The sequence below is a fragment of the Danio rerio genome, chromosome 5 (genome assembly GCF_049306965.1).
Source record: "Danio rerio strain Tuebingen ecotype United States chromosome 5, GRCz12tu, whole genome shotgun sequence".
NCBI classification, from domain to species: Eukaryota; Metazoa; Chordata; class Actinopteri; order Cypriniformes; family Danionidae; genus Danio; species Danio rerio.
The window spans coordinates 59,454,032-59,473,428 of NC_133180.1; the positions used below are offsets into that span (position 1 = coordinate 59,454,032).

The 19,397-nt window shown below is 42.5% G+C and overlaps 1 protein-coding gene across 1 annotated transcript in view; it reads right to left on the reverse strand.

Annotated features, from left to right (window-relative positions):
* Positions 1-19,397, reverse strand: part of arhgef15a (Rho guanine nucleotide exchange factor (GEF) 15) — a 45,529-nt gene that overhangs the window by 19,721 nt on the left and 6,411 nt on the right. The window contains exons 6-10 of the mRNA XM_017356341.4: positions 12,750-12,997; positions 12,492-12,652; positions 1,792-1,944; positions 1,449-1,578; positions 1,252-1,326 (exon numbers count right to left, since the gene is read on the reverse strand). Of these exons, the coding sequence (XP_017211830.1) occupies positions 1,252-1,326; positions 1,449-1,578; positions 1,792-1,944; positions 12,492-12,652; positions 12,750-12,997 (767 nt within the window). The remainder of the gene's footprint in view (positions 1-1,251; positions 1,327-1,448; positions 1,579-1,791; positions 1,945-12,491; positions 12,653-12,749; positions 12,998-19,397) is intronic.

Genomic DNA, 19,397 nt, shown 5'->3' on the forward strand with positions numbered 1-19,397 from the left:
CTAAACATTGCCCACTGAAATACATTAATCCTACTGACAACAAATCCCATTGTTAACCTATTGCTATCCAATGAGAGAGGACACTGGAGCAATCTGGCTGCCGCTTCTCCACCAGATTCTACGTATTATGCAAACTTATTTAAGTTTATTGTTTTTAGTGTTTGTGGCACTTTGTACATCGTCTGATGTTGTTTGAGCAGGCATCCTACTGCCCTGTCAGGCTTTGTTTATCAATTCGTCCTCAAGCACGTCTTTGTGGCTAGTATGTGGCTATGCTATTATTTATTTTATCTTAGTTTTTATCAGAGCACATGGCAACACCTGCTTTAGTCACCTGGATTTTATCATGATCACCTACTCTGCAATGGGATTTTCGCTACCACTCTTGTGCTGCCCAAAATATTTCCACCGGGGCTCTCAACTGAACTCACAGGTATGCCCTGCTGGTCCAATCAACATGATTTGGTCTCTTAGACTTGTGGATCACCATCAATCTCCTGCGAATCTTGTTCATCTTCAAAAGTCTTTAAATGGAGTTCACCTTACATCAGTCAGGTTTTCTCATTTGCATGTTCTATTAACAACAATGCTGCTTCTATCTGTAATCTTATTGTGGACAATAAACACGTTTCTCTGCCTCTGTGAAACGTGGCATCAGACAAATAACTTACTTAAACTCTTAAGTTAGCCTGCCTGGCTACACATATTTAGAGTGTCCACGCTCCTCAGAGAGAAGTGGTGGCTTGGCTGTTATTTTTAGATCTGATGTGGCACTGCCTTCCTTTCCATCCTTTGAATTTTGGCGTTTAAATTGACTGGTCTATCTTCAGTACTGATTTTAAACATTTACCGTCCTACTAAACATAACTCTATGTTTTTTTCTCAGAACTACACTTGCTAGTGCACATTGTCTGGCTTTTCTCGTAATGGGTGATTTTAACTTTTACGTAGATAACACGGACTGTGTTCATGCTAATAGTTTACTAGACATTTTTGACTGTTCTCAGCACGTTCACTTCCAAATGCATAAATGTCACCACACACTAAAATTTGCTCCACTAAACTTTTGCTCCACAGATGGTTTGCTCCTTTGGAATGTTCTTTTAGATGTGGCTAGCCCAGATAGTCATGCAGTGTGAAAACATCTGTGACGAGTACTTTGAAAATCTTGCAGTCTGTACTCAGCATAAGTCTCTTTGGACACATGTGTCTGCTAAGTCACTAAATGTAAATGTATCTTTTTCATTTTACCTTAGACACTGAGGTTAGGGCCTTAGAAGCTGTCTCCTCCTCTTTCGTGCCTTTTGCAGTCCGCTTTTGGATACTCTACAAAAGGCTAAAATTAATCCAAGAACTACTATGTGATCATTTCACATTTTAGTGTTAAAAATTAGAAGAACAAGTTTTGAAACAAGTTGTTTTGTTTTTTAAGGAAAATTGTGTCTCACCTGTATAAGGATTTTGATGCGTGTTATTCGCTGGAAGGGCAAAAGCATGAAGGATGTGAAAGGCAAACGTTTACAGAGTGGAGATAATTCCAGGCGTCTCATTACAACTGCAAAATCTGTATTACTCTCCCTGCCAACACAGACACATACAGAACAATGCATTTAATAATAATCATTATTATTATTTAAAAAATAACTTTTGGATCATGGGGGTCCAAGAGTAAGATTGTTTTTAAAATTTGTTTTATGCATCCATAAGCTTTCATTACAGTTACAGTTAAACTAAAGTTCAGAATGGTTCACATTGCAAGCTTTATTTTCTGTGTATGTGTAAATGTCTCACATCAGTTTGCTGTAGGTCTTCTCTTGGTACTGCTGATTTCGGACATAATCAATGTAGACAGAAAAATGATTTTCTGAGTGTTCATAAATTATGTCAGACACATCAGATATCACCACACTCTCATCCACTCTCTTCAGCAGATCTCTTATAAACCTGAGGAGAATAGATATGTTTAATCATTACCTTGGAGTTGCTGACAGGGCTCACCCCACCAACACCACTATTAGGACAAATACTTTTTGTAAAATCTGATGAGACATATATCTCTATAGTGGTAAAACATAAAATACAATACAATTTTAGGGTAATATTTTTGTTACATTAACAAGTTATTAGTTATAACATTCAAATGGCCTTGTGGTACCTTTTAAATAAAGCCAGAGAACAGCTGTAACAGAGTTTAAAAGCGAATCGGACTGCTTATATCGAAGATATTAAACGCAGTCCGATATTGTTTTTTGAACTGATATCGGACAAATTTCTGATATCAATATATCGGATCGGGACATGCCTATAGTGGACTGCAGTGCATGTTAGTGTCTAACAACATTTAGTTACATGAATAAATGATAATAAAAAACAGATTGGAGAAACTTTTATACTTAATATTCTAATCATTTCACATGCCATTTATTTATTATTTATTTTTTGTGACAGCAAATGGCATATTATTTCTATGAGTGTGTAGATATGGCTTAATCTGTTTATTAATAACTATATAATGTTGGCTTACATGTTATTGCAAAGTTACGATGATTTTGCAGATAAGCTTTTTAAAATCTGACGATACATTAAACTCCAGCAAAAGTTTTTTTTTCTTCAGATTTTCAGTTTTTCTCTGGTGTCTGCAATGTTAAATGTCTCACGCTGTTGGTACGTTCTTAAAAAAGGAAAAAAATAATATATATATATATATATATATATATATATATATATATATATATATATATATATATTTATATATATATATATATATATATATATATATATTTATATATATATATATTTATATATATATATATATATATATATATATATATATATTTATATTAGTGCTGTTAACGCATGCGATTAATTTAAAATATTTAACGCGTAAAAAAAAAAAAATGCAATTAACGCAGTTGCAGGTTTTTTTTTACTTCCTGTTTTGGTGGACATGTGTTTAACATGCAAGAGATGTGAATAAGACCAAGGAAGCACTTTTTAAAGGCAAGTTTCAGTATAAAACAATTAGTCGCATCTCCAGGCTCTCCAAAGTTTCATGCAATTTCGGGTGTTTCATTTTTAACTTTCGACTTCTGTTGTAAGTTGATATGGCATGGCGAAAAGAAAGAAAATCCTCTGCATTTCGTGACTCGGTGTTCCTTTAAGGTGATAAAATCACTGCTTAGGCTACATGGTAGAATTTTAATAAGAGTATAATCTTAATCATATTAAAATCAGAGTATTGGTGTCTTTTGTGAATGAACTCAGAAAGTCTCTGGTGAAGTCGCGAGCTTTCAAGGACAGGGCATTACTCTGCCTTTCAGCATGAGCTCTCCAAGTTTACCGTGTTTCCTCATTAAACGCAACGAAAGCGTATGCTTCGTGTTGTTGTGTCAGAATCCTTGTGAAATACAGTAATACTTTAGGACGCTTAGTTTAAACAAATTTGATGAAAGTGATCATGCGTGTTGAATCTGAAGGGAGTCGCTCCAGTATGGAAGGCCGTTGGGGCCAAAACTTCTGCAGCGCGTTGTATGTGTCTGTGTCAGGCCCGTTGAGGGGTGTCAGGGGTGAAGTGAGCGACGTATCTGAGTAGGGGTGTGTGCGCGTGAGACGTACCTAAAGGACGGTGGGGGTGAGTTGCGCGCGACATAGGCTACCTGAAGAGCTAGGAGGGATGCGGGGGAGAGGGGTGTGCAATGTATTTAATGACTGGTTTGCAAGAAATTATCATTCATTTGCGGGCATTTAGGAGTCTCTGTGCACTTGCGGGATACTCCTAGTCTTAGCAACTGGATGAATGTAAAGGAGGATTAAGCTAAATTGTTTCTACTCTAATGTTCTCAACTCACAGCAATAAAACTTTACAATGAGTGCAACAGTTTGTATTCTATAGTTTATTATTATAATGGTTTATGGTTTATATCTTAATGGTTTATTGTGGGTATGTTGTTTACATGAATAAATCTGTGTTACAAGTTAAACAAAAATTCTATTAAACAATTATATTTTGAATTTTGAATCTAATAAACAATTATATTTTGAATTTAAATAGTTTTTGTCTTGCGTTTACATTAATTTTACATTTGAAAAGCCAAAATTACAAGTTTCAGTATTTTAAATGCGATTAATCGGGATTAATTTTTAAAAAAAGGTGCGATTAATTAGTAAATTTTTTTTATACATATATATATATTGTGACGAGCGTCCCAAAGGATCATCAGCATCGCCCAGGAAACTAAGGAGAAACACCTGAAAGCCCTCAACTCAGACTGATCGGCCCCAGCTGCAGCCCATCAGCCGGCTTGCATTTAAACTGCAGCAACACAGCAGAACGGGAAGAAGTCTCTCCAGGAGAACAAGCACTATCTCGCTCTCTCTCTATTTTCCCAGACAGCAGCTGAGAACCTGCCGGAACCACAGAGGCACTTCAATAATCCACTGTCACACTGGGAAAGGAGCACAAAGAGCACACAAGCCACCAACCTAAATTCACCACTGGAAAAACCTGTTGTAAATAAACCACCCTCCGGGGCACTTATATGAGCTCTCACTTGTTGTGTGATTCTTCTCCCTGTGACATCTGGTGGAGAATGCGGACAATTACAGAGAAGAATCACAGATCTCCTACCCCACACCATAATTATTATTAGGAGTATTTAAAAAAAATAAAAAAAATAAATAAATAATTTTTTTTTTTTCCCCAGTTTTGGTGATTCCTTAGTGTGGCTCCTGCAATTTATTTAGTTATTTATTTAGAATTATATTTATTTATTTTGGTTGCTTTTCTCTATAATCTTCAGGTGAACGGCCCCCGGTCCCCTCCCAGTATGGAAGAGATTCTCCAACGGCTCACTGAGGTTAGCATCTGCCAACAACAGATTGTGGAGCACCTTGCCACCCGCCAGGGCAATACTGAGCAGGAACTAACTGCCTTCCATGCCGCTGCCGCCCAAAGCATTCCGCTACCAGACCCCCGGGCCCAGGCCACAAAAATACTGCCAAAGCTCACTCCTTACGATGACGTGGAAGCTTTTCTGCAAATGTTTGAAAACACAGCCCATCGTGAAGGATGGCCACCCAAGGACTGGGCTCAGGTGTTGGCCCCCCTGTTAACCGGCGAGGCCCAACGTGCTTACTTCTCTCTCCCTACGGCCTCAGCAGAGAGGTATTCAGATGTAAAGAGAGAAATCCTGAGCCGGTTGGGATTGTCCTCAATCTGTGCAGCCCAGGGTTTCTTCGAATGGGAGTATAAACCCGAGCACCAGCCCGTGCCCAGATAGCAGAACTCACACGATTGGCACACCACTGGTTGTTGGAGGGCAGTCCCACAGCGGAACAGGTAGCGGAACGCGTGATCGTGGATCGCATGCTTCGAGCTCTCCCTCGCTCACACCGACGGGCGGTCGGTATGAGGAACCCCATAACCTCCCTGGACCTGGTGGAGGCCATCGAATTGGCGGATGCAACCCAACAACGGGATGGAGGGGAGCGGATGGTGCCGTTCCCCCGGAGGGTGGTCCAGGAGCGACGCACACCAGAGGGTCCCTCACGACCAGTCAACAGGCCAGCAGCACCCTCTCCACGAAATGAGCCTATGCCATCTGCGGATCCCCCGCAGCCTGGGCGAGGATGGTTGGCAGGCTGTATTGTTCACAGTGACCCACCATATGGAGCTCCTGAGGCCGACATCAAGGTCAATGGAAAACCGCTTCGGGCCCTTCTTGACTCAGGCAGTGCAGTAAGTCTGGTTCAAACTCATCTCCTACCCCCACGGAGAAACACAAAAACATTCCTTCCCATCACCTGTGTCCATGGGGACACCCGACAAGTTCCGGCTCGATGGGTGACAATCTCTGCAGCCCTGGGGGCTTGGTCTATTGAGGTGGGACTTGTGGAGGACCTCCCGGTCCCAGCCCTTATCGGAAGAGACTGGCCGGGGTTTGACCGCCTGCTTGCGACCACAATGCAGCCTGCCAGCCTTCAAGTAAGCCGCCGAAGATGGAGAGCCAGCCGAGGACCTCATCAGCGGCCTGCACTGGTAGCCACAGACAGCGAGAGAGACGGTAAGCCCCCTCCCCAATCTTCTAATCTGTTCTATGATGTGTTCCAGCAGGTAACGGGAGGGGGCTCGTTTGCTAAGGAACAACGGGATGATGACCGGCTGAAACATTGTTGGACCCAGGTGCGTGTCATTGAGGGCCAAGACACTCAACCATCACCCCATCCTCTCCCGCACTTTGTAGTTCAAAATGGGCTGTTGTACTGCGTCGCACAGCGAAGGGGGGAGGTGAAACAGCTACTTGTGGTGCCCCGTGCCAAGACAGAAACTGTGATGGACCTGGCTCACTCCCACCCGATGGCCGGTCACTTTGGAGTTGAGAACACCACACAGCCGATCCGGGATCGCTTCCACTGGCCGGGTCTAGAAGCTGATATAAAACGATTCTGTCAAGCCTGCCCCACCTGCCAGGTGACCTCGCCCAGAAAGCCTCCCCCCTAGCCCGCTGATCCCATTACCCATCATTGAGGTGCCCTTTGAGCGAATCGGGATGGACCTGGTTGGGCCGTTGCCAAAGTCGGCCCGGGGACATGAGCATATTCTGGTGATCGTTGATTATGCCACCCGGTATCCAGAAGCAATCCCCCTCAGGAAAGCCACTTCTAAAGCCATTGCCCAGGAGCTCTTCCTCCTGTCAAGCCGGGTCGGTATCCCAGCAGAGATATTGACTGACCAGGGTACCCCCCCCTCATGTCCCGGTTAATGGCTGACCTCTGTCGACTACTGCAGGTGAAGCAGTTAAGGACCACAGTGTACCACCCACAGACAGATGGGTTGGTCGAACGATTCAACCAAACGCTAAAACAAATGCTAAGGAAAGTAGTGGCTGAAGACAAACGTGACTGGGACCTCATGCTGCCCTATGTCCTCTTCGGCATACGAGAAGCGCCCCAGTCCTCAACTGGCTTCACCCCCTTCGAACTCCTTTTTGGCCATCAGCCCCGGGGCCTTCTAGATGTGGCTAAGGAAGCCTGGGAGCAGCAGCCGGCAGCCCATCGGTCCATAGTTGAGCATGTGAGACAGATGAGGGAGAAGATCGACCGGGTCATGCCGTTAGTCCGGGAGCATCTGGTCAAAGCCCAACAAGCCCAACAGCGCCACTATGACCGGGCAGCCCAACCACGGGAGTTCCAGCCCGGAGATTGAGTGATGGTCCTGATCCCGAATGCTGCCTGCAAGTTTCTTGCCACCTGGCAAGGCCCCTTCACCATTCTGGAAAAAATTGGGCCAGTCACATATCGGGTGAGGCTACCTGGAAAAAGAAGAGCTGACCAACTGTATCACATCAATCTTCTAAAAAAATGGGTGGGTACCAGGGACCAACTCGCAGCCCTCGCCACCTCCGATCCCGTGGTTGTAGATGTCAATCCTCACCTCTCGGCTATCCAAAAGGGAGAGCTCCATCACCTGGTCAGTCAGTTCTCTGATGTGTTCTCAGTACTCCCGGGTTGGACGAACATCATCAAGCATGATATCCACACTCCAGCTGGCAACATCATTCGACAACGGCCTTACCGGGTCCCTGAAGCTCGTCGGCAGGCTATTGAAGAGGAAGTAAAACAAATGCTGAAGTTAGGGGTGATTGAGCCGTCACGCAGTCCATGGTCCAGCCCAATCGTAATGGTACCAAAGTCTGACGGCACTCTCCGCTTCTGCAATGACTTCCGAAGGCTCAATGAGATCTCAGAGTTTGACGGATATCCCATGCTTCGGGTGGATGAGCTGCTGGATCGCCTGGGAAGGCCCGGTAAATCTCAACCCTGGACCTAACCAAAGGTTATAGGCAAGTACCCCTATCTGAGGAAGCCAAAGCCAAGACAATCTTCTCTACCCCAAGTGGCCACTGGCAATACCGGACCCTTCCCTTCGGCCTGCATGGAGCTCCCGCCAACTTCCAGCGGCTCATGGATATTGTCCTTCGCCCTCACCAAGCCTACGCTGCCGCATACCTAGATGATGTTGTCATTCATTCTGAGACATGGGAAGACCATCTAGATCGCCTGCGGAGAGTGCTGTCGGAACTCAGAAGGGCTGGACTCACCGCCAACCCCAGCAAATGCCACCTTGCGCTCCATGAAGCCAAATATCTGGGTTTTCGGGTGGGACGAGGGCTAATCCAGCCCCAGGAAAAGAAGGTGGAAGCAATTCGTAATGCACCAAAGTCGGAAACAAAAACCCAGGTACGAGCCTTTTTGGGGTTGGCGGGATATTATCGATGCTTCATACCTAACTTTGCCTCTCTAGCCGCCCCCCTTACAGACCTGACCAGGAAGGGGCAGCCTGAGAAGATCTGTTGGACGACTGCTGCAGAAGAGGCACTACACAAAGTAAAAATGGCACTGACATCTGAGCCAGTTCTTCGGGCCCCGGACTTCGCCTGCCCCTTCCTGCTGCAAACTGATGCTTCTGACACAGGACTAGGAGCAGTCCTGTCCCAGATACAGGAAGGTGAGGAACACCCAATCTTGTATATTAGCAGGAAGCTGCTCCCAGCCGAGAAGAACTACGCGACAGTGGAGAAAGAAGCTCTGACCATAAAATGGGCAGTTCTGGAGCTGCGACATTACCTCCTGGGCCGCAGCTTTACCCTTGTCACTGACCACGCTCCCCTACAATGGATGGCCCGGGCCAAAGATACTAACGCCAGGGTGACTCGGTGGTTCCTCGCTCTCCAGGACTTCCATTTTGTGGTACGTCATCGGGCCGGAGCCGCTAACGCCAATGCAGATGGCCTCTCTCGGGTCTGGGCAGCTTTTGCAGGTCTGTCAGGGGTCATTCCCCTCCCAACCCCTAAATTACCCCTACTGGCTCACATCACCCCTCGGACCAGGACGACGCTTAGGGGGGGGGGGGTGTGACGAGCGTCCCAAAGGATCATCAGCATCGCCCAGGAAACTAAGGAGAAACACCTGCAAGCCCTCAACTCAGACTGATCGGCCCCAGCTGCAGCCCATCAGCCGGCTTGCATTTAAACTGCAGCAACACAGCAGAACGGGAAGAAGTCTCTCCAGGAGAACAAGCACTGACTCGCTCTCTCTCTATTTTCCCAGACAGCAGCTGAGAACCTGCCGGAACCACAGAGGCACTTCAATAATCCACTGTCACACTGGGAAAGGAGCACAAAGAGCACACAAGCCACCAACCTAAATTCACCACTGGAAAAACCTGTTGTAAATAAACCACCCTCCGGGGCACTTATATGAGCTCTCACTTGTTGTGTGATTCTTCTCCCCGTGACAATAATATATATATATATATATATATATATATATATATATATATATATATATATATATATATATATATATTTAGTGCATTTGTTAAAATGTGTGGTCACCTGGGTTACTGAGACTGCAGCAAGTAATAATGCCCCCAAAAATAAGTAGTAATGGATTGTAATGAGTTACTTGCAAAAAAGTAATATACTACAGAAATTATTTGTGTAATTATTGTTTATGAATATTTAACCTAATATTAATTGCATTATGTTAAATTTATATTTCGTTAATTAATATTTAAATGTAAAAATGTTATTAAATCTGAGAAAATTTAATCTTGAGAAGGTTATCTTTGGGCTCTGGCTCCTTTAAAGGTGTAGTAGGTTATTGTCTTCAGACACAATTTTGTTGTGCTGGTTGAAAGTCTTTTCACATTCTGTGTCAGGGTTCTGCCACTCCAGTCTTGTAAATTCTTGTAAAATCAAAGTCCGGACACTAGCTCTGTCTTGTTTTGTATGTGGGACTTGGTTTTCTCTTGTTTTCTGTCATTGTGTGTTTCTATATGAACACCTTCATAGGCATGCACAGACCGTGTATGCTCCTGTTTGATGCGGGCGTGCGTGGTCTGTGCATGCTTGGGATGTGCGCTCTTGTACTAGTGTTTGTGTTTTGTTCTGTCTACATTGCGCTGTTTCATTCTTAGCCTCTCAGTCTGGTTGGTTTTGGTTTCGGTTGGCGCTGAAATGAAACATGCGCGTTGCATATGTGTGAGTGCATGGTAAGGTGCTTTCATCTATTGTGTGTTTGTGTCTTGTGTCTATGTTTGTGTTGTCTAAGCATGTGGCTGGGTGTTTACATTGTGGCTGCGTTCTTTTGTTGTGTGCTTCAGTGTTGTGCTTTTAGTGTTGTCTTGTGAACACGCGGTTAATGAGTTCTCTCATTGGCTCCCTGTTGTAGTCTGGTTTTATGTGAGCACATGGTTTGTGTTGTCTTTTGTGTCATGTGCTCTCCCATCTATTGTCTAGTCCCTCCCTCCTTGTTAACCTATTATTAGTTTATAAGGTTCAACTGTTTGTATGTTTATTTACTTCTGCTTATATTCTTCTCATGTCTGCTGTCCTGTGCCAGTTCGTTGCCGTATATTGCCTGGTCCTGTTGTGTGTTCCAGTCCTGAACTCTGCCAGCCTGGCCAGTCTACTTTATTTTGTTTGTTTATATCTTTTGTTAATGTTTCCTCCCTCAGGATAGTTTGTTTTTTATTGTATTTTATTAGAAATAAATACTTATTTACCCTGCACTTGGGTCCTCACTCCTTTTCCCCCCTCACAAATCCTGACATTCTTTATTCATGATTATATTCTGGGTAAGGCACAAGAGTAAAAAAAAATTCATCCAATTAAAGTGTCAGGCCGACACCTCCCATAATTCTGATAAATAGCTCAAACTGTCTGTCAACAATTGCAGATTTAAACTAATGCGCAGCCATTTTCATGCAGATCTGCTGTTTGTGCGTACATGTGCTTCGGGTTCAGGAGAGAGAAAGAGTTTGAGTGGTAAAAACTTGCTGAATCAAAACTTTTTAAAACCCTGAATCAATATTGAGTTACTTTTGCATCCAGGATGAAGGACGACAACCATGGTTGAAGGATTTCATTTAGACAGGTAATGTTCTGTTGCAAAACAATTTCAGCTTCTCGCAAAGCTGATGTGGATGTTGTTGCTACAAATGGGTTATATGCACAGAAGTGTTGTTCAGCCATTGAAATCTTCCGGTGAGAGATTGATATGACTATTTTCAGTTTCATAAGGTGTTTTACAGCATGAGTAATGTAGAGTTTTATTTAGTTTAACAACAAAACATCAGTAAATAACGCTATTCTACCTATCTCTTACTGAGGTGAAGTTGGTTTTATATTCAAATCGCATTGTTTAAGTTTTAAACAATGACAACCTGTGACGCGCGCCCAATATATTGTTTACCATGCTACTTTGAATATTCGGTCAAAAATATCACCTAAGTATGGCTTAGTAATGACTGTGGCATCCTGGTTTGGATGGCAGGGTTGGGATTGTGTTTCAGAGATTTACGCTAATTGGTTATCGCAGATCAGCTACTGCACCTTTAAGAGGCAGCAAGAGAGAGAGAAAAAGGAAATGTAAAAAAGTTGTAATGCTGTTGTGAGTACTGTTGTCTATGCTCCAGATTAAAGGAAAAAGAAACTAATTATCACCCCGTAAACCATATTTATTTATGATACCCACGTTGAAGAGAATGGTGTCTAAACAGCAAAAAATAAGGGTTACAAATACACATTCTCTGTTTTGGGGGTTATGGTTAAGAATGGGCACAGTTCAACAGGAGTAAGCAACAAATCTCCAGTATTTTATTTAATTTTTTTGATTAGGCAGAAGTGTTTTTTTAAAAGCAGCTGCTAAACTAAAGAGCTTTCTGTGATGCAAAAGGGTGACAGTACGTTGAAAAGATGATACGAAAAGGTGGAATCCAAGTGCATTTAAACTATGAATAATTGTGTGGACAACAGAAAAATAACAGGATATCCAAAAATCCAAGTGTCAAAAGAACAGTAATAAACAAAACAAGAAACTAAGTCAAGGTACAGGAACACAGCACATGAACAACATACCATACAAAAAACAAATGACTGATTCAGCTGCGTGTGTGATCAGTGGAAGTAAAACCTGGTGTATGTGTAGAGGAATGTAGGGATTTGTAGTTCATGACTAGATTTTAGGTTACCAGCGATCTCTACAGTACTTGATTGTGCTGGACATGACACAAAAGTACAAAATAAATTATGAAAAAAACTTTAAAATTAGGAAATAGTGTATTAAACTTTCAAAAAATTAAGTTCAGCCCTTTCCTTATTTTATTTACAGTAACACTTAATTTTGATGGTCTATTTGAGTATTAGTAGACTGTCTACTTACTGCTCCTTAACAGACATTTAACTGACTATTAAAAACCTAGCAAGTACATGTCAATTTACACACCCTAATCCCAACCTAACAGTCTACTTATAATTTCATGAGAATAAGTTGGCATGTAGATGCAATGTAACTTAAATTCAACAAACAAACCATCCAAATAAAGTGTGACTAAATTTCATTTTGAACATTAGAGTAAAAAAATGAAAAGTTAAGTTTCCATGTATTTCATCTATAACCCTAATGCATTTGTCTTTTAATCTACTCACCTCTCGCTAACTTCATAGACCTGCAGGAGGTTGGAGAAGAGGACTTTCCTATCATGAATGACCAGAGTCTCATTAAGTTCCCGTGACCCTAGGAAATGATCCTTCAGAACCCGCAGGGAGCGAAGGTAGGAGGCTTCAGAGGTGAGCACTTCAAACATGCTCTAAAATCACATTTAAAGATCAAATGTAAGTAAAACTGAAGTTGAGCTTTTCAACAAAAAAGTAAAGTTACGTCTTGTAAGGGAAAATTTCACTCACCTCTTGTCTCTGTTTTTCAGTGCGAGTGAGCTTGTGCAACATTCCGCTTTCCTTCACCACTGGTAAGTCCTGCCAGAGTGTAATTTCCTCAGGACCTCTTTTTGATTGGGTGCCAACTACTCCCAGGCTTCCATGACCCTCAAGGCCCAGGGTTTCACTAACACTTCTCCTGTTGCAATCAGGACTAACAGTTTGGATCTGACTATCTTCTTTCGAGAGCTTAGCCTGGTAAATTTGATATAGAGGTTCTGGGGATGACAAAATGTGTTTGAGAATGCTAGGTTATTTAAAAAGAAGATAAAAGACCCAAAGAAATTTTATTGAACCTAATTGAACCTAACAACCTTCAAACCACAATGTGTTTATTTCTGACTCTTCTGTTCTATTAATTTTAGTCATTTATAAATTTTAGTTTACCCAGATCAGCTGACTGGATTAAACATAAACATGTAAAGCTGGTGTATAATATGTATAAGGAAAAAAATATTAAAAGCAAGTTAATAAAATTATTAAGTTTAATTATTCAAATCATTGTTTATTTTTGGCTGAAATTTATATTTCTATATTGATATTGACAATGTGCCCACTATCTGATCCAAACTGTCTACTCATCCACATCTCAAAGACTTTCAGTGTGGTTGCAGTTGTCAATCAACAAGCTAATCTAAAGCCTTCATTTACAAATTAAGCCTGAATAATCTTTGGCGTTTTCAATCTGGCAGTGGTGTAAATTACTGTTTGTAACGAGTGAAAATAAAGGTGGCTTCTTTAAGAGAGAGAATTGCGTGAACAATCTGTAGACACATGTACTACAAGAACCACTTCTTTCTCTGGTGCTCGAATTAAGTTATTTTTCTTGTAATATAAAGTGATACAATTGACAGGAGGATAAAGAGCAAGATGTGAGCTTTGATTTATTTTATGCTGCAACACAAGTTAGGCAAGCTATCCTGTACCTTTAGCTAACTCAATGCATAACAAGTGGTGCCCCAACATTTTTATTTATGGCTTTGGATCCATGGTTTGCATGTAAATGCCTATGAAATTGTTTTGGTGGATGACGCAGAGAATGTATTGAATTTTCAGCTGTCGAGTGTGTGGTTGCACTGCCCGATTTCCAGTGGAGGAAACCCGGCGACACAGCTGACTTTTGTCTTCACACTTTTCTGTGGATTTCTATGTACACAGAGATGATCGTCATGAGGTTCACATTGCAGCTTTGACGGTGGTACGTTTTGACAGTCAACACTTTTTGCTGTTTGTGAACTTTGACTGGACATGCTATGACCTCTGTGTAGTTTTTGCATCCATTTGTGAGGATTGAACAGAAGCCGCTTTTGAATTAAAAATATTTTGCTCTGGACTTGGCCTAAATTTGAACTGTGAATTCATTTCCCATCGAGGACTCAGGGTGAACCTACTCCTCAGTGGGTTTTTAGTGAGTGGTTGGACGCATATAAGATTTGGAGCTTAATGTTCTTAAATGTCAGCCAATCTGCTTTGAATGCAAGGATTAAGATGGCTTGTCTAGAAACAGAACAAAAAGGAAATTAATGGATCTTATCAAAGACTTTGTTGGCTTGTTTGATTGTCACGGGCTACAATACTTTGGTGGAGCACGAAATCAATACAGGGGATGCAAAACCTGACCATCTCCCACCTTACAGAATGTCACCAGCAAAAAAACAGATCATTGAGGAACAGATTAAGATGATGCTAGATGAGAGCATAATTGAACCCTGAGAGAGCACATATGTTGATAGTAGCCATGTGGCTACGACAGGTTTTGTGTCAACTCATGGGGCCTGAATCAATTTACGCTTAAAGGTTCATATTCACTCCCCAGATTAGATGAATCATTGATTTTTCTCAAGGGTATTGGCGGGTGTCGATGTAAAAGCAGTCAAGACCATCAAGGCAGCATTTTGTATCTCACAGTGGCCTTTTTTATTTCAAAGTTCACCCTTTTGGGCTTAGTAATGTCCTAGCAACTTTTCAAAGAGTGATGACTAATGTTCTTGCTGGGTTAATCTACGGTGCTGTGCACCTTTAAGCAGCACCTAATAGATCTTCAGAAAGTCTTTTTGAGACTAGAGTCAGCTGGTCTTACACTGAACAAATGTCAGTTCTGCTTGAGTGAACTAACCTTCCTAAGATAGAGTCACTCCTAAAGGAATTACATCTAATTGTGGGGAGAACTGGATAATTTTGAGCTTTTGTCAGCTAATTTCATCTTCCAGGTTTAAAATGATTTTTGGGGCGGGATCAAAATCGGTGACATAACGCAAAACTGCAAGTTGAGTCATGACATCAGTTCTATGTCCTATCACTCCAGACCGCCAGAGGCAGTGCTGAAAACACCAGTGGAAAACCCTTCATGCTCGCGCTTGACAGAGAATCAAATAGCAAGTTGTTACCTTGTGACGTGCCCTGAGCTATAATAACCCTTTAACACATCACTTCTATCTCTTTCTCAATTTTACTTGTTTTGAGTTGAACTTGATGATATTCTGTGCATCTAGCTGCTGAAGAGGGCTTCAGGGTATATTCCAAGCTGTTTTGTCTATATTATATCACATAGATTCCAGCCATCTCACGGCGCACAACGATGGCGAGATACTGGTTGCATCATGCAAGTGGTTTGAATCTGCTGGATGCTGGCAGTTTTGAACACCTCTGGAGAAATAGACTTTTACGCCCTGGTTGCCTCGGCTGAGAGTGTGTATGAGCTTTAAACGTAGCATGAACTAACAGACTAAGGGAGGCAAATTCATCGCCTTCAGGGTAAGCTACTGAGATGGATTCACTGCAGTGTACTACATGCCCTAATGTTATGACTATTATGGCCGGACATCATCAATGTCCAATGTGTCTGGGTGTGAATCATCTTTAATAAACTGACTGATTCATGTCCGGAATGCTCTATTATGCTGCAAAAATTCGGCCTAAAACAGATGAGCCACTGTTGTTACAAGAGGATGTTCAGTCTAAGTTACAATTGACACCCGCACATACAGGACAGGAATTAGATGTGATGTCAATGGCTTCCTCTGACTAATTTTTTGAAAGCTTCCCAGACGTCGCGTTGAACGCTGCTAATAATCTGCATGCACAGCCATCACAGCACTCTGGTAGTGAGACTGTATCTGAAAAATCAGGCAGGTCGCTTTCAGTTTTTGCATCCCTGGTGCAAGAGAAGAGAGAATGGCATCTGGAGAGGGACTCTGCGCACAGCACACATAAATGTTTTGGAACTAACAGCGGTGTTCCTTACACTTTTGCATTTTCAGAGTGTTCTCAGGGGAAAACATGTCTCGATACGAATGGACAACAAAGTGGCTGTTTTTTATATCAACAACCAGGGAGGCACAAGGTCAAAGAATGCACTTCGAGGAGCTCACCATCTACTTCTTTGGGCACAGACCAATCTGCTTTCCATACGGGCATCATACCTGCCAGCAGGGGTCCCGCTGGGTGGGGGAAGTTAGGATGGCTCTAAGGGCTCACGCCGTTTTGGGGCCCCCCAGAGATAATATTAGGGGCCCACCAGAACCAGCATGCTCTTCACTTTTCACGACACCCACAAAATGTTGTCACTGGCCTCGTACGGGCCAGCAGAGCCCCTGCCTGCCAGGACGACTCAATCATGCTGCAGATTCCCTGGTCCATGGCTCCGTCTTTACCCGGATGTCATGCAAATGATATAGAGAATGTACGGAACTGCTGCAGTAGATGTGTTTGCAAACAGCCAAACGTCTCTGTGTCCTCATTGGTTTTCTCTGATGGACGAACCAGTATCTCTGGGCTTGGATGCGTTAGCTCACAACTGGCTGGACGTGATCTTGTATGCCTCTCCCCCATTGCCACTAATTTGGAAAACAATTTGCCGGCAAACACCATCTGCTGTTGGTGGCTCTGCATTGGCCTCTTTTCTCTGTGTTAATAGGACCACCCTGTCGTCTGCCGAGCAGACCAGATCTACTATGTCAGTTGGAAAGAAGAGTTTAGCACCAGCATCCAGATCGACTAAAACTGTGGGTATGTGGGTCTCTGGGGCCACCAGGCCTTTCCTGAGGGACACTGTTTTGAATGCGTGTGCTGCATCCACTAACAGGTTGTATTTGTGTAAGTGGAAGGTTTTTTGTGACTTGTGTTCCAGCCATAATATTGATCCTTTACAGTGTTCAGTAGGAAGCATTTTAAACATATTGCAACACCTTTTTGAGCTTGGACGTTCTGCATCAACACTTAAGGTGTACATTGCAGTTTTGTCAGCTCACCGTTCAGAGTTTGGCTCTTCTTCACTCATTCAAAGGGGTGTTACTTTCTGAAATTTGTGGGGCAGCAAACTGGGATTCAGCGTATATGTTTTCACAGTTTTAACTACTGAACATGACTCTTTTGCCAGCTGTGTGTACTACAGTGTCGACTGCCTGCCTGGAAGCTTCAGAAAAGGATTCCTAGTGACTTTGTTGGTATTCCTCTTCCACTAGTGCTTTCAGCACTGCCTCTGGAGCGATAGGAAATAGAACACTGGTTACTAACAGTGACTTAGGCCGTACTCACATTGGGTACAGTTGCCTTGAACAGGGCCAAAGCACGATTGTCCCCCCTCCCGTCTCCCCGACGGCCCTCACTCACACCATATCGGGCCCCGGCACGCTTACGTCATCGCTGCTGCGCTGTTCTGTGAGAAGCGCTCTCTATGGCAAGCCTTTTTAGCATTTAAATCTTTGTTCTGACTCCATTAATATATTTAGAGATATCTCTAATTATATTTTGACTAGTCATAATTATAATTCGACTAGTCAGAATGACAATTAGAGATATCTGCAATTACAATTGTACTAGTACAAAATCAGATTGGAGATATCTGCAAATAATATGACTAGTCATATTCCTTCATTCACGTCCATTTAAAAATATTTGCAGTTATCTCTAAATGAGTTTTGACTAGTCACAATTATAATTAGAGATATCTCAAATAAATTTTTACTAGTAACAATTGTAATTAGAGATATCTCTAACTGAGTTTTTACTAGTCATAATACATTTGAAGATATCTTTAATTCGTCAAATTTAGAGATATTTACAAATATATTTGAAGATATCTTTAATTATTTTACTAATAGTCGATTTACAGTTGTAGATATCTTGAATTGGATTTTTGACTAGTCAAAATTAATTTAGAGATATCTCTAATTACAATTGTGACTACTTGCCATACGCTCTCACTCAGCAGCACAGTGGAGATTTCTCTAGTTATATCGTTTCAGTCGTTTGTTATGCAGTGACATGCAGAGTCAAATATTTCACCAAACAGTCCTTAGGGATGCGGTGACACGCAGTCAGATATTTCGCCGAACAGATCCGCCACTTTTGGCGCTCATAAACAATCATAAAGCTCTCGTGCTGCAGGAATGAGGAGGTCTGCCGAAGGCGCGCAGCTGTCGTGCAGTGAGGGGTTTGCGTCTTTAATGAACTACGGCAGTTTGCGATCACTAAACAGTAAGTATTATTAATAAATCCAATGAAACAGACCCTTAAAAGTCAGATCTCGCTTTCAGTTTCGGGCTTTGGCGCGTTTTGCACTCACACACAAGCGTTTCGTGCCAAAGCCCAAGTGAACCGCGCTCAGGCACACCTCTTCCAACCGGGCCAGGGCCGGCCAAGTGAACCGTGCTTGAGCCCGATTCAGCGCACTCACACTTCCCAAACGATCCGGGAAACGGGCCTGGGCACGGTACGGATGGCATAGTGTGAGTAGGCCCTTAGTAGAAGACCGCTAGAGTCTCTGGTCACTCGATATTGCGAGAATGATCTAAGAGATAGAAGTGGCGTTCTAAAGGGTTATTATAGCTCAGGGCACGTCACAAGTCACGAGGTAACAACTTATTATTCGATTCTTGGTCAAGCGTGAGCATGAGGGGTTTTCCACTAGTGCTTTTAGCACTGCCTCTGCCTCTTCCACTAAGTCATAGAACCACAGTTATGTTAGTAACCAGCATTTCTCAATATTATTCATAGCGGAGTTTTCTTATCCCATGAGAAGAACCTGCTTCTTAATTATTCATGACTGCACGTGCTTTCCAAAGGCAAGACAGATCTGCCAGTGCCCAGCTGTGAGACATTATGTTGATGATTGGGTGAGACCACATCCACGGAACCACAGCACACATTTAGCCATTCATTAAGGGTCGTATGTGTTGTTTCCATGATCCACTGGGTTTGTTGCATGTTTTTCCCTGCAATCCTGTGAGGGCCGATCCAACAAAGCTATATGTATACAGCATGCATTTTTGTCGGGAGAGCAGAATGAGAATTGGAGAATGGCAGACTTTGTCTTTTATCAGTTGAGGTCGTCCACATTTAGACACATCGCTGTGCTGCTGTGTTTGCCTAAATCCTCCAGATTACCAGCAGGGCTAATGGTTGAAATAGGCAGGGCAAGAGACTTACTGCACTGAGTCTGCATTCAGACTCGGGGATTGAGGGAGAAGTCCTAATTTTTAGTGTTTATTTAAACACGATTATCTTTATAATAAATAAATTGTGGTTGTGTGTATATGAAATTACGAATAACAAATGTAGCAGGGAAAAAAATTACTGTTTATTTCTTTGCATTTTAACTTTGTAAACTATAAATGG